Consider the following 13,491-nt stretch of genomic DNA (forward strand, 5'->3'; position numbering starts at 1 on the left):
ATTGAATAAAAAAAACATATAAAACTTTAATTAAACTTGGAAATACGATTTAAAAAATAGCGCGGCTCAGTAAGTGCACTAGCACCATATTTCGTAGTAGAGTTTTCAAATCTTATGATTTCTGTAAATAAATTATTTTTATTCCCATGCTGGATACATTAACTTTTTATTCTTCCTCTTGAATTATAGATTATAATGTGCTTGCATCGTGAAACATTGAAACATTTTCAATATATAGAAATAATAGTTGGCAAAGTAGTTCACATATTTCAAACGCGCTGCAGCCTTCAGACATAATACAATCACTAATGAATACTCACTTAAATTCTGAAAAATCCTATTTCGTTTGCTACATTTTATTTTTCCTATCACAAAATCTTGGTTTCCGACCTACCTTAGATACATGTAATGATTCATTTTGCTTTTCAAAATGGTTTTAAAAAACCGCTTTCTACATTCTCTGCATAATAGAATGCATTGTTGTCAACATCGACCTTACAGTAGCAGTTAGACTGCTGGTCATTATAAATGTTGCAGATGTATATTTTGATACACACTCAAGGATTCAGACATAAACAATACTGCTTCCTATTGAGTATTACCAATTTTCAAAATAGGTATTCCAATGTTGTGCTTGAAAATTCAATGAATTATTTTTTTTTTAATTTTATACTTGGAAATAAGCATAATAATCATAGGAAGTCAACTTCCACTTTCTCCTTTCAGTAGGAGAATGAGTTCATTGCTCTCATCTGTGGGAGAATGTCACAGGCTATTTTTGAGCCGAAATTGACTTTTAACAATTCTATTATATACATTGCGTATAGTTTCATTTAATTTTTGTATGACTATCTGGAATAAAGGAATATAAAGAAACAAGAATTAGTTACAGAAGGAGAGCATCCTCCATGACAATACCAACTTTTGCCATGGGTTTATTTCTTATCATCTGTGAGGGAATCAACGAGAATATTTTTAGATTAAAATGTTATAGTCCTTTAAATTATAAATTGACTTTTACCTATTTCATTATGTCGACTGTGCACACATTTCTTATACTGCCACCTGGACTTATGATTGGCAATAAGGTTAACTAATAACGGTCATGTAATAATTCTTGTTGCAAGGATCCACTTTCCTAATTAGGAAATAAAACAAACTTTTAGATGTTTATTATTTGTAAATTAAATACTTAATCAAACACAACAATTTACTATCTTTAGTTAAATAAAAAGTGAGTAAAAATATTTATATTGGCTTCAGGGGTGGAAGCATGAGTTTATTGGGGTTTTATTTTCCCAGGCAACATTCATGCACAGGACACACTAGTTCATATATTTTGACATGCATCTATTCTCCAAACTTAAGTTGCCTTTGTTAGTGTTATACGCTCTAAAGATTGTTCTCGCTTTGTTCCATTTTTATCTATTATAAGACACTTGTCTTACTTTTAATAAATGTCTATTGCATAAGAGATATTCCATGGTGAATTCTATATAGTTATGATGTATATTGTATCCTTAATGAAGGAAGTTTTATTTAAGAAAAAAAAATTTAAGAATAAACCTACCTATATTTAAATGCCAATTGAAAACTAGTGTATTTCCAAATTTACTGAATATAACCACTGTAATGAGGATAGCTGAAACATCTAAGTATTGGTGAAGGTGTTCAAACTGATCGCGTCATATATTGACTTATCAAATATCAACAATTTTATAGATTTCTGTACTAGTATATATCGAAGTTATCTTAATATATGACTAGTAATAATTTCTGTACAAAAAATAAACAATTTCTCACCCCACATCATTTTAACAAACTATTTTAATAAAAGGTACATAGAAGAGAACCTGTTTCGTCAGTTGGGTTTTTGGTAAATATTGATCTGTGTTCTTGAAAACAAAAAATTCATTTGTATTATTCTCATATTTCAGACGATGTAAACTCTGACTTTCAGGTTCTTGAATCCGACAAGATACTCCTAAAGAAGGTCAGAGGTTATATCAACCAAAACCTGAGATAACTTAAGATCACAGAGAATTAAGAATACAAATTATTGATTTACATCTAGTAAATTCAGAAATAAAATATTGATTTTATATTGAATCTAATAAAATTTATTATTATTATTATTATTATTATTATTATTATTATTATTATTGAGTGGAGGAACAAATCCTCTACCATCCTACATCCTCTGTCACCAATTAGTCAATTTTTTAAATTTCACAACTAATACTTACGCAAGAATTTTTTTTTTTCTTCTTGAAGGGTGTTAGTGCATTTTGCATAGTTGATTGACTTTCATCTTTTGAAACAATTTGTTTCAATCAACTGCATAACAATAGTATATACAATATCTCAAACGATCAAAATTTGAATTTTGTTATATTCTAAAGAATTGACAAAAAACTTGTTTCTATTGATAATGCTGTGCCTAATTATTTTGTGACAATCTGAGAAGAATACTGATGGTATCTGCACATTTGTATAGAGTTATAGTACAACAGGGTTCGTACAGACTTGAAAATTCTTGAATTTTTACTTTTGCCTTGAAAAGGCTTTATTTCTATTATTTCCTTGAAAATATGGAAAATGTTTTTAAAAAACACCTTGAAAATCGTAGTCCAGTAAAAGTTTGTCGCAATATCAATAAATAAAATCAAAATACTATTAATTTATATTTTAAACTATTAATAAAAAATAAGGTAGAACTTTTGTGGGTCCTTAAAAATGTCCTATATATGTGGAGCTCCTGTGGATTAGTGTCAAAAGCCAGGAGTTTTCACATAAAATTTCTAGTCATTTCACGTTGCGATTTTGCAAGCAAGGTTCAAATGGTGTTTATGATTAGAAATGCTTTCCCATTCTTTCGAAAGGATGGTATCCCTACCATTCAATACAATATGGTGGTTTATCATTTTAACAGTTAGTGTGAGGCTGAGTACATGGGGTATACCATTCAGCGTTTAGAATTTCCTAACATGCCCCCCCCTCCTCAATACGTAAGCACAAAAAATGGCCAACATTTAGGCATGTACAGGCTGATAAGTCGGCCATCAGTGAACGTTTATTGCAGTGCCAGATTTACACTGGCATATACACGGATGAAACTTCCTATCTTACACAGAGCATGCTTGAGAATTCAGTTAAAAATCCTCATTGCAATATCTATTAATTTGTGCCAACCGTCTCTGTGTAAACAAAAAGAACATACTCATAATTTGAAATGTATGGGTATTTGTTGAGATTGTTTCCTTTTCTCCTTTTCCCCATACTAATTCTTTTTTTCTACTCTCCCTAATAATTTATGGTCTTTTGACCATGTTTTTAAACAATGTTAACTGTTGGTCAAATATAAGTGGGTCAGGAGTGGTAAATATGATTGTCAACAGACATATTGTTTATGTAAAAAGGCATTTGTTTTAAGCAAAATCGATGAAAGTGCTTTGAAATCGCACATGGCTGACACTGAACACAAAGTGAATGAAAGCTGAAAATAGTTGACTAGTTTTGTTACACATTAGGGAACTTTATGTAAATAACTGACCTTTAAAATTACTTCATGAAATAAAGAGATAAATGAAAATGACTTTTCCTTTTGTCAATTAAGTTTCTTGGTTTGTTATATCATGCTTTTTCTTTTTTTGCTTTCATTTATAATTTAATTTGGGAGGTGGGGGGGGGGGCTATAAATAAAAATGTGATGATCGAAAATGAGGTGAGCCGGACCAAAAAAAAAAAAAATGAACAAGGCAGTAGCCATCTTGGTTTGAAATTTAAAGGCTATAAACAGAGTTAATATTTTAGATGAAACAAAAAGCATTAAAAACTACTTAAAAACACCAGAAAATGATGCAGCTAGGCTGCAAAGTAACTTTTATTTATTTATTACATATTTGATTTTTTTATCACTTTTTTGAATCGCTTTTTTTTTTTTGTATTTATTACATATTTGATTTTTTTATCACTTTTTCGAATCGCTTTTTTTTGTATTTATTACATATTTGATTTTTTTATCACTTTTTCCAATCGCTTTTTTTTTTTATTTATTACATATTTGATTTTTTTATCATTTTTTCGAATCGCTTTTTTTTTTTATTTATTACATATTTGATTTTTTTATCACTTTTTCCAATCGCTTTTTTTTATTTATTACATATTTGATTTTTTTATCACTTTTTCCAATCGCTTTTTTTTTTTTATTTATTACATATTTGATTTTTTTATCATTTTTTCGAATCGCTTTTTTTTTTGTATTTATTACATATTTGATTTTTTTATCACTTTTTCCAATCGCTTTTTTTTTTTTTATTTATTACATATTTGATTTTTTTATCACTTTTTCCAATCGCTTTTTTTTTTTTTTGTATTTATTACATATTTGATTTTTTTATCACTTTTTCGAATCGCTGTGGATTGTAAAAACCAAACCCCAAATTTTGTTTTCCAAAACTTGAATTTGTCTGGAGAAGGTTTTGAAAAACTTTAAAAGGCCTTGAAAATGGACATTGCAAATCTGTACAAACCCTGTAAAAAAACCGTTGAATTTTGACTCTAGTAGCGTTTGTGTGTGTGTGTACAACTCTATTGCCGCCCACACCACTAAACTGGCATGATGATGATCCCCACCATTTAGAGACCATTTTTCAAGGTTACAGTCAAGGTCATAGCCTGTTGTGTATATGCTCTCCTACAGCCCACACTACTGGATTGATACCAATCAAGCCTCGCATAATAATGGTCTTTTACCTAAGGTTGATGCATACCATTTTCATGGTCAATGGTTATGGTCAGAACTTTGCTAATATGTAATAAACAGATTAAGACCTACACATTTCAAATGCTATGTATATGTTCCTGACTGGAATATGCCTATACCATAACTTTTATATTTAAAAAAAATAAAAATAAACTATTGTAATAATGGTGTTAGAGTCCTTATTTTACTGATTAATTTTAATCCTCATATTGAACCAGTTCTTTGTTCAAACTTCATAAAGACATAATCCACTCGTGTGCTTTAAAGATATCCATAGTTAGTTGAAATGTAAGTACTTAGTTGAGATGTTCAAACTATCCTCTCTGGAAATGTTTCAACTAATCTCAATAATGAACAAAAAAAAATTTTTATTTAAAAAAGTCAAATTGTTTACTGTTTCATTTTAATTAATGTATATTAAATAATCTGCATATGAAATTTAACATTCTTAGTGAAACCCAGATTTATTTCCAAAGCAAATTAGAATGTTTTTCCTTGTGAGCTGCACATTTCTCAGAGATTTCAAATAGCTTATCGTTTCTGTGAATTTTGTTGGTCATACATTGTCATTATTACCAATCATTTAATGACTGAACTCTTCATAAACATTTAAAACTAGATCAACTGTTTCTTGAGGGATGGTTTTTTCCTCTTTTGAGGACAAGTGTCACCATTTTGAATCCCAAATAATTCATACCAAATAGTCAGAAACATGAAATTATTCAGAACAGAAATTATGTGATTATGTGTGATTATGTATCGTTTCAAGATACCATGCAGTATTTTTTCATGTTATGGAAGATGTCTTTAAAAAATGCCTTGAAAATCGTATTCTTTATGTCCAGTAAAAGTTTGTCGAAATATCAAAAATAAAATCAAAATAAATATTATTCATTTATAAAAAAAAAAAAAAATATTTTTAACTATTATTGCCTTTTCTTATGAAACATGAGTCATTACGGTTTCAATTTGATGGTTGCTTGTTATTAGAACCACACACTACAGAGAAGGCATGATTGTCTGTTGTGTTGTGAAAAAAGTATTTGCTTCCCTCCCATTGTGGGAAGAGGGGATGCACTGTATCCTACATAAATGTCTGAGCAACCCTGTCAGCATTCCTCTGTAAAAGTGCCTCAAACAGTTAGTGATAAACTTGCCGTGTCTCAAAGAGAGGTGGTAAAATCTGGAAAGGTGAACTTTCTAGAATTGGACCTCAGCACAGCACAACCAAGGTAATCATCTACCCCAAAATGATCCAGGCTTTGCTGGGCTGATTGTTGAGGACGTATCTATGTAAAAAAAATTTGAGTCTGAGCAAGTTCATTACTGTAGAAATCTAGACTTTTCAGACTTTCAGGAGTTGGAATAATGTGTTTGGCTACACTATTGTTTTTCATTGTGTCACTTATCCATCCATTTTAACATTAACATATTTTAAATAATAGTATAGCATATATAATAATCAATTTTTCTTGAAGATTTCTTAAATCAAAGCAAGAGCTTATAAAATTTCAGTTGGGCATTTGGACTTCTGACCGGTCCTATGGCTCTGCATGTAAATCCAAAACAAATTTTGTCACTAAATGTTATTTGTTTTAATTTAACCTCTTTTATTCAGGTACAAAGAGATCATCTTGTTTTTTATATAATTATTCCTATTACATTTGTGTTTTCTAATGTCTTTACTTGTAGTTTTTAAAGCAGGGAGATGGAAGAATTTTTTTTTTTTTTTTTAATATTTTGATTCTTTGCTATTAAAGTGAAATTTGAAAAATAAAATATTGAATTTCAAGTGAAACCAATGGTATCTATTGAACTGGCATGTCTCAGTAATGAAAATATCCAAAAATTATGAAAAATGATAGGTTAGAAAATTTACCTCTTTTTGCAAAATTCAATTTTTGCTAATTGTCTTCTGAAAACTATTTTCATAATTAATTTTCTACTTTATAGGTTTTCATAATTTTTGGATATGTTCATTATTATGACATAACAATTCAGTAGATATCATTGGTTTCACTTGAAATTCAATATTTCGATTTTTGCTACAAAGAAGAACCAATTTTTTTTTTTTTTCCCCCAGCCATATTCAGATCTGTGGATTTGGTTATCTTGCTTATCATCGTGCGATTATCCAGAAAGAAAATCGAAGAATTGGAAATGTCCAAATTGTTTTGACTTTAAAGGAATAATAAAACCTGCAATTTACAGCAAAATTAGTTTTGATAATGCATTTAAGCTATCAAGATTAAATGATTAGAAATAGTTTTCCAAGGGAGCTAAGCATAAAACTCCAAGACCTCAACGCCAGTGTCTTTTTTCACCTCTGACAAGGCATTATGTTCCTATGTTCAAGTTGAACATATGAAGCTACTATTTGGGATCATGTCTAATAGGAGATTGTGGGGAGTTAACAGGAAAATTTCTGTTCACATTACATTTAACTTTTGCAAGTTAGTTTCGTCAGGGAGGAAAGATCGCAAGGTATACAAAAAAATAATGACAAAACTAATAAAAAAAAACATTGTGATTACAAGAACAGGTTGCAACAATTTAGAATTGCTTTACTAAAAAAAAGAATGAAAGTGAATTTGATTGAAATTTAACATAATATTTTTTCTGTGACATTTTTTTTTAATCTGGACACAGCAGATTTAAAATTTGACCAAACTTTCAAACTGTTCAGTTAGTGGCCCAATTGCTGGCTCTATGGATTTGTCTTTCAAGTATTTGTCAATTCAGTGTTGTAAATCTGAAGAATTCAATTTGTTTTTCAATAAATAGATGATTAAAAACCAGACTCTGACACAAAGCAATTCATCTACTCTGACTTCTGATTCCACCACCCTGCTTTAAAATTGTTAAAGAAACTTTTTTCTTTTGTGTAAACTATATGGATGTAATTTTAAAAAAAAAATTTTTTTTTTATACTTTCAGGCCCCCATCACTTTTTTTTTTTTTAACAGTCTTTGGAATATGCAAAGGGATTTTACCCATTAGAATAACATTGGAATGGACAAACACAACTCTGAGACCATTAATCCAGAAATGAAAAAGGTTCAGGGAGAAGCAGAAGAAAATGGGAAATTTGAAAAGAATGAATCCAAGACAGAACCAGACCAGGAGAAGGAAGAAAAATCTGTAAATGAAAATTCCAATGAAAAGCAGGAAGATGTTGAAGGATCCAAGAATTCGGAAGCATCCAAGGATGTTGAAGGATCCAAAGATTCAGAAGCATCCAAAGATGCTGAAGGATCCAAGGATTCGGAAGCATCCAAGGATGTTGAAGGATCCAAGGATTCAAAAGCATCCAAAGATGCTGAAGGATCCAAGGATTCGGAAGGATCCAAAGATGCTGAAGGATCCAAGGATTCGGAAGCATCCAAAGATGCTGAAGGATCCAAGGATTCGGAAGCATCCAAAGATGCTGAAGGATCCAAGGATTCGGAAGCATCCAAAGATGCTGAAGGATCCAAGGATTCGGAAGCATCCAAAGATGCTGAAGGATCCAAGGATTCGGAAGCATCCAAAGATGCTGAAGAATCCAAGGATTCAGAAGCATCCAAAGATGCTGAAGTTAGTTTTGAAAACAATAAGTCCTCTGATAAAAAGGATACGGATTCGGCCTCTGATGATAAGATGACAATCAAGGATGGATCAGAAATTCTGGTTACTTTCGATGCAGAAAAATCATCAGAACAGAAAGAAAACGAATCGTCATCGTCAACCACGGAAGACAAAAAGGATAAAACTGTGATTAAACTAACAGAAGAAGATGATGATGTTCAGTTCCTCTCGCAAGGAAATGTTGGCCATTCTGGAGAGGCAGTTGAAATAAATCTTGCTGAGAATAGTCTTAGAGATATTGCCAAGCAGAGTAATTCTAGTAACGGTCAAATGAACAGCATGAAACAGAACAATAACCTTCTTAATAATTATAGCTGTATGAATTCCAGGACCCCCACCTATTCTGGTCACACCCCAGGAAATAATTCCATGAACAAGAGCGGCTATGCTTCCTGCTCATCATCATCTCCTTTTTCACCCAATCTGAATGACACAGATGATGGAAGGGACATGGCACCAACATCTAGTACGCAACAGATCGAAGTGATCAAGCGAGAAACTCTACTGCACTCGATGTCGGTAAAGATGCAACGTATACTGAAAGAGAGGGCCAAGGCAGAACTGTTAAAGAAAGTGGACGAGCCCCTCGGTCCATTGGCCACCTTTCTTAACAACCTGGGCTTGGACATTGTGAAGCAGTCTGTATACCAAGAAGCCATCCATATCCAGTCACGTAAACAGCAAGCCAGCAAACTGACCGAAATCGAGACCTCCCAGCTTGATAAAATGCGTTCCTCCTGTAAAGAGCTGACCGTGAAGCTGCACCACTTGAAGCTCAATTACAGGAAATGCAAATTATGCAACTTTGTGAGCGAATCGGTAAATGTGCACTTCTGGCACAGAGAACATCCACATGTTAATAAGCGCGAGGACCTTTGTTGTTCGTATTGTGATTTTGTTACCCGCAACAACGCAGCCTTTAACTTTCATATGGAGGCTGAACATAACATAAGAGGACGAAGCATGGATAAGCCATCGTTTTGGCAGTGCACCCTCTGCCCGTTTGAGCACAACTCCAAAACAAAGCTCACACAGCACAGATTTAAATGCGAAAAAATATTTGAATTAAAAACCCATCTTGCACCATCTCCAGAAACAGATATCAATTACAGCTTATATGGTGTTTTCTATCTCTCAGAGAAAGAAGAAACCCTGAAGGCCATCGCCTTGCACAAGGCCAAACAGGCTCAGATAAAAGCCCAGCAGGCACAGTATAAACTTCAGCAGATGCAGGCTGCCACCAATAGAGCCAATTATTTCAATGCTAATAAACTTTCCCCGATGCAGCAACAAAACCAGGGCAACATGAACCAAAGGTATCCCATGATGAGCCACAACAAACCACACGGTAACATGATGCAATCTCCTAACCACATTCAGGGTAACCAAGTCCGATCTAACTGCTACCAGCATCCGTCTCATAATCGGTCCGCCATGGTCCGTCCAACCACCCCAACGATAAAACAATTCACGCCTGGAAGGGGTAACATGGTTCAGAACCATTATCGTGGTTCGCCAATGAGCAACCAAGGTATGAACAATAGTAATCTGATGCACTCCCGTCTCCCTGTGAAAGATCTTATCAAAACTCAGAACATGATGTCCAACCGGTCACTCAGTAATCAGAAGTACATGCCTAATAGTGACGTGAGCTCTTTTGAAACGTGTGAATTGTGTAATGGTTATGTGAAGGATCGAAATGCACTTCGTATACACTTGTTCTATGCCCATAAGGTTGAAATGCCTGCCCTGATGTTTGAAAAGCCTAACCCCCCTCTCTTCTGTGATGTTTGCGATCGTAAATTTTGGACAAGTCAGGGCCTCCAAAAACACAGGGTTTTACTTAAGCATTATGCCAAAGGTTCGCTCTCTCAAGTATGCATTGTTTGTGGCTGTCAAGTGACCCACCTTCTCAACCACATGACCAACACGCATCAGATTAATCTACAGGATTTCTTGAACCAGAAACGCTGTATTGTATGTGGAATTGTCTGCCAAAGTCGTTCTGGTACTGAAATCCACATGGCATCAAGCCATGGTATTCTTGTAAAACATAGCAATACTAATTCATATGAAACAACTAAAAAATCTCCTACGACGCCATACAACATGCCAGGTAAGACTGGCTATACGACACCTTCCCCTACCCAGAGCAAAGGGCATTATTGCATGTTCTGCAAGGTACCTTTTCCAACCAGCATGGAGTTGAATAGGCATCGACTTCTTGCACATAAATCGTGCCCCAGGTGCAGCATGGTTTTGCCTAATGCACAAGCCCTTACACACCATAAATGCCAAATGAGAGTGCTGACAAAAAAGGTTTGCAAGGTGTGCAAACAACAAGTTCCGCTATCAAACTTTATACGACATGTGCAGGAAAGACACTTGAAAAGAATCAAAGTCAGCTTAAAACGAGTCAGCTCTGAGCAAATAAAATCCGGCATAAAGGAAAAAATCATCCATGTTGATCTGACAGATGAGCCATCCTCTCCGATATCTCACGATGAGGATGATACTTCGAAGGGCGTACCTTCTAATTTTACATTGCCAAAGCAGAAATTTGACCCATTAAGAATGAAGCGGAAAAGACCACTTGACCCTGAGGATTATTACCCCAACATGAACTCTAAAAAAAGCAGTTCAGAAACGTCGGATGGTAAGATGGATTCTGGTAACGATGTAAAAAATAAAAGAAATGAGGCAAAATCAGGTGCACGTAGGTAAAATACAATAAACGGATGAGATTTTTTTTTTTTTTTTTGTAATTTGAAAAAAAACAAAAACATTGAAAATAATTTTGCAAAAAAAAAAAATTGTATTTCTGATTTAATATAATTGACTAGATTAACTTTTTTTTTTTTAATTTTTTTTTATAATATATATATATATATATATATATATATATATATATATATATATATATATATTACACATACAAAAACAGATTCTTTCATCATACCCATTTTCTCTCCACCTGAAAGATAGCATACAAAAAATGACGTAATTCAACATCATATCTCTTCCCCTACAGCACCCTACCGTTTTTGTCTTTGTCCTACCATCTCCCCAACCCCTGCCTTTCTCTTTACCTGTGAATTGGACATTTTTTTAGAGACACATGTACACTGCTCTCTCTGTCTTGTCTTTCTCTTTTTAATAAACGCTGCAGTATGTATAAAACTTGACTGTAGACCAAAAAATAAAGAAAGATTTTTTAATACATCTAAAAAAAAAAAAAAAAAAGTAATAATTAATTGTCCTTTCTTTCCTTCTCCAACCACTTATAAATTTCTATTAAACAAATAAAATGAAAGAACAAAATTTGTAAAAGTATATTAGCATATTTAAAAAAAATTTTTTTCTTTTTTTCATAATTTCTCACTGTACGTAAATGTAAGTTTTTTTTTTTTTCTACTTTTCATAAAAGAACTTTTTTTTTTTACTCTGATTATAATAAATATTTCTACTTATGCAAGTTGGGATAGGAGGTCAGTGTAGCTACAGAAGAAACTTCCTTTACCCCGTTTCATTTTTTTGTCTCTTCCTTATTTCGTTTCTCTCTTTCCTGTCTTCCTTCTTTCCTCCTTTTTTTTCTCCCCTCCTTTCACATTTTTTTCTCTCCTCCTAGTCCTCCTCTCATCTTTTTTTCTCTCCTCATCATCCTTTTTCCCCTCCTTGTAACCTTTTCTTTCACCTTTTTCTTTCCTTCTCTTTCTGCTGCCTTATCCCTCTCCTCTTTCTGCTGACACCTTTTTCTCTTCCTCCTCCTTCTGATGCCTTTTTTTCCTCTCCTCTTTCTGATACCTTTTTATGAATATGAAATTTAAAAAACAAAAAACTGAAAATAATTATTCTTTTTTTTTTTGTTAGAAGAACGATAAAAAGCAACAAAAAGTATAAAGTGTCTTCACGCCTTCTGCATGTGTTGTAATTGGAGAGCCTTCATAATACTTTGTGTTTATCAGATAAAACCATTCCATTCCCATGGACAATTCCAAAACTTTTTTTTTTTTCACTTGTTTTTGTTGTTTGTTTTGTTTTTTATTTCCTATAGAAACCTGTATTTTATTGTTACTTGACAATTATCTATCCATGGTCGACTCTAGCAGTTTCATGTAATTTGAAGAAATTACAAAAACAGTTGAATACTTAGGGCGCCATTTCTAGAATGGAAATAGACTTCTAAATTTTGATTACATCGGAGAATCCATTTTCATAAATTGTGAACCCATATCATTTTCAATGATAAAGTTGTGAACACCAGCACAGGTGTTACCTGGATAGGAATGAAGGTATTATTGTAACCATGCACCTTATGCTGATTTAACCAGAAAGAAAAATTAGATTCTATTTGTTTTAGTTGATTATTTGTGAACAGCTTACGATAGGTGTGGGAGCGGAGTCAGTTTAACATTTTTTAATAAAATGATCACCCACTTGTGTTTTCTTAAATGGAGGTCAATTTTAAGTGTTTTTTTTTGTTTTAATGTTGGGAAATATATTAAAAACATTTTTTAAATAAAAACGAGTATGTAATTGTTTTCAGTAAAATTGAGTTTTAACTATTATGTTACATGCATAACTATTACATATATTTTTGTTTGGAAACTGTTAAGTCTCAGGTGCATACATGTTTAATCATTTTAAATTAAATATATTTGCAATACTAGTCCTTACTCTAAATATTACAAAATATTTTTCGTATTAAATTGTTCTTATAAAGTATTGTAATTTCATGAGTGTAGATTATTTTTTGTATTAATGATTGAACCATCAAATTTCAAACTGTACATTTGTTCTTGAGATTGGTGTTGTTCAGAAAGCTAAAATTTCTTATACAAAAGATATAAATTGAATGTTATTGAAAAAAAAAAATTAAAAATAGGAATATGTTGCAAGAATATTTGAAGCAACTATCATGTCATTTTGTAAATCACATTGAAGTCTGTGGTATGTTAGGAAAATGCTTATTCTGGCATTCTCTTAATGTGGATACCGTATATTGCAGTATTGTGTTAGCTAAAGAAATAGCTTAATGTACCTGGCATAACCAACAAATGAATTGTTTATCTAAATCATGTCATTTTAAAAAAGATCAA

The 13,491-nt window shown here is 32.5% G+C and overlaps 1 protein-coding gene across 5 annotated transcripts in view; it reads left to right on the plus strand.

The window, feature by feature from the left end:
* The window catches only part of LOC145296009 (uncharacterized), a 31,817-nt gene extending 19,421 nt beyond the window's left edge, over window positions 1-12,396 (plus strand). For all 5 annotated transcript variants that reach the window (XM_080142046.1, XM_080142056.1, XM_080142029.1 and 2 more), the window contains one exon: window positions 7,703-12,396. In XM_080142046.1, coding sequence (XP_079998172.1) covers window positions 7,778-11,116 — 3,339 coding nt within the window. In that variant the 5' untranslated portion in view covers window positions 7,703-7,777 and the 3' untranslated portion in view covers window positions 11,117-12,396. The remainder of the gene's footprint in view (window positions 1-7,702) is intronic.
* The last annotated feature ends 1,095 nt before the right edge of the window (window positions 12,397-13,491 follow it).

This window comes from Euprymna scolopes, chromosome 2 (assembly GCF_053919585.1).
Source record: "Euprymna scolopes isolate OS-2025 chromosome 2, ASM5391958v1, whole genome shotgun sequence".
NCBI lineage: Eukaryota > Metazoa > Mollusca > Cephalopoda > Sepiida > Sepiolidae > Euprymna > Euprymna scolopes.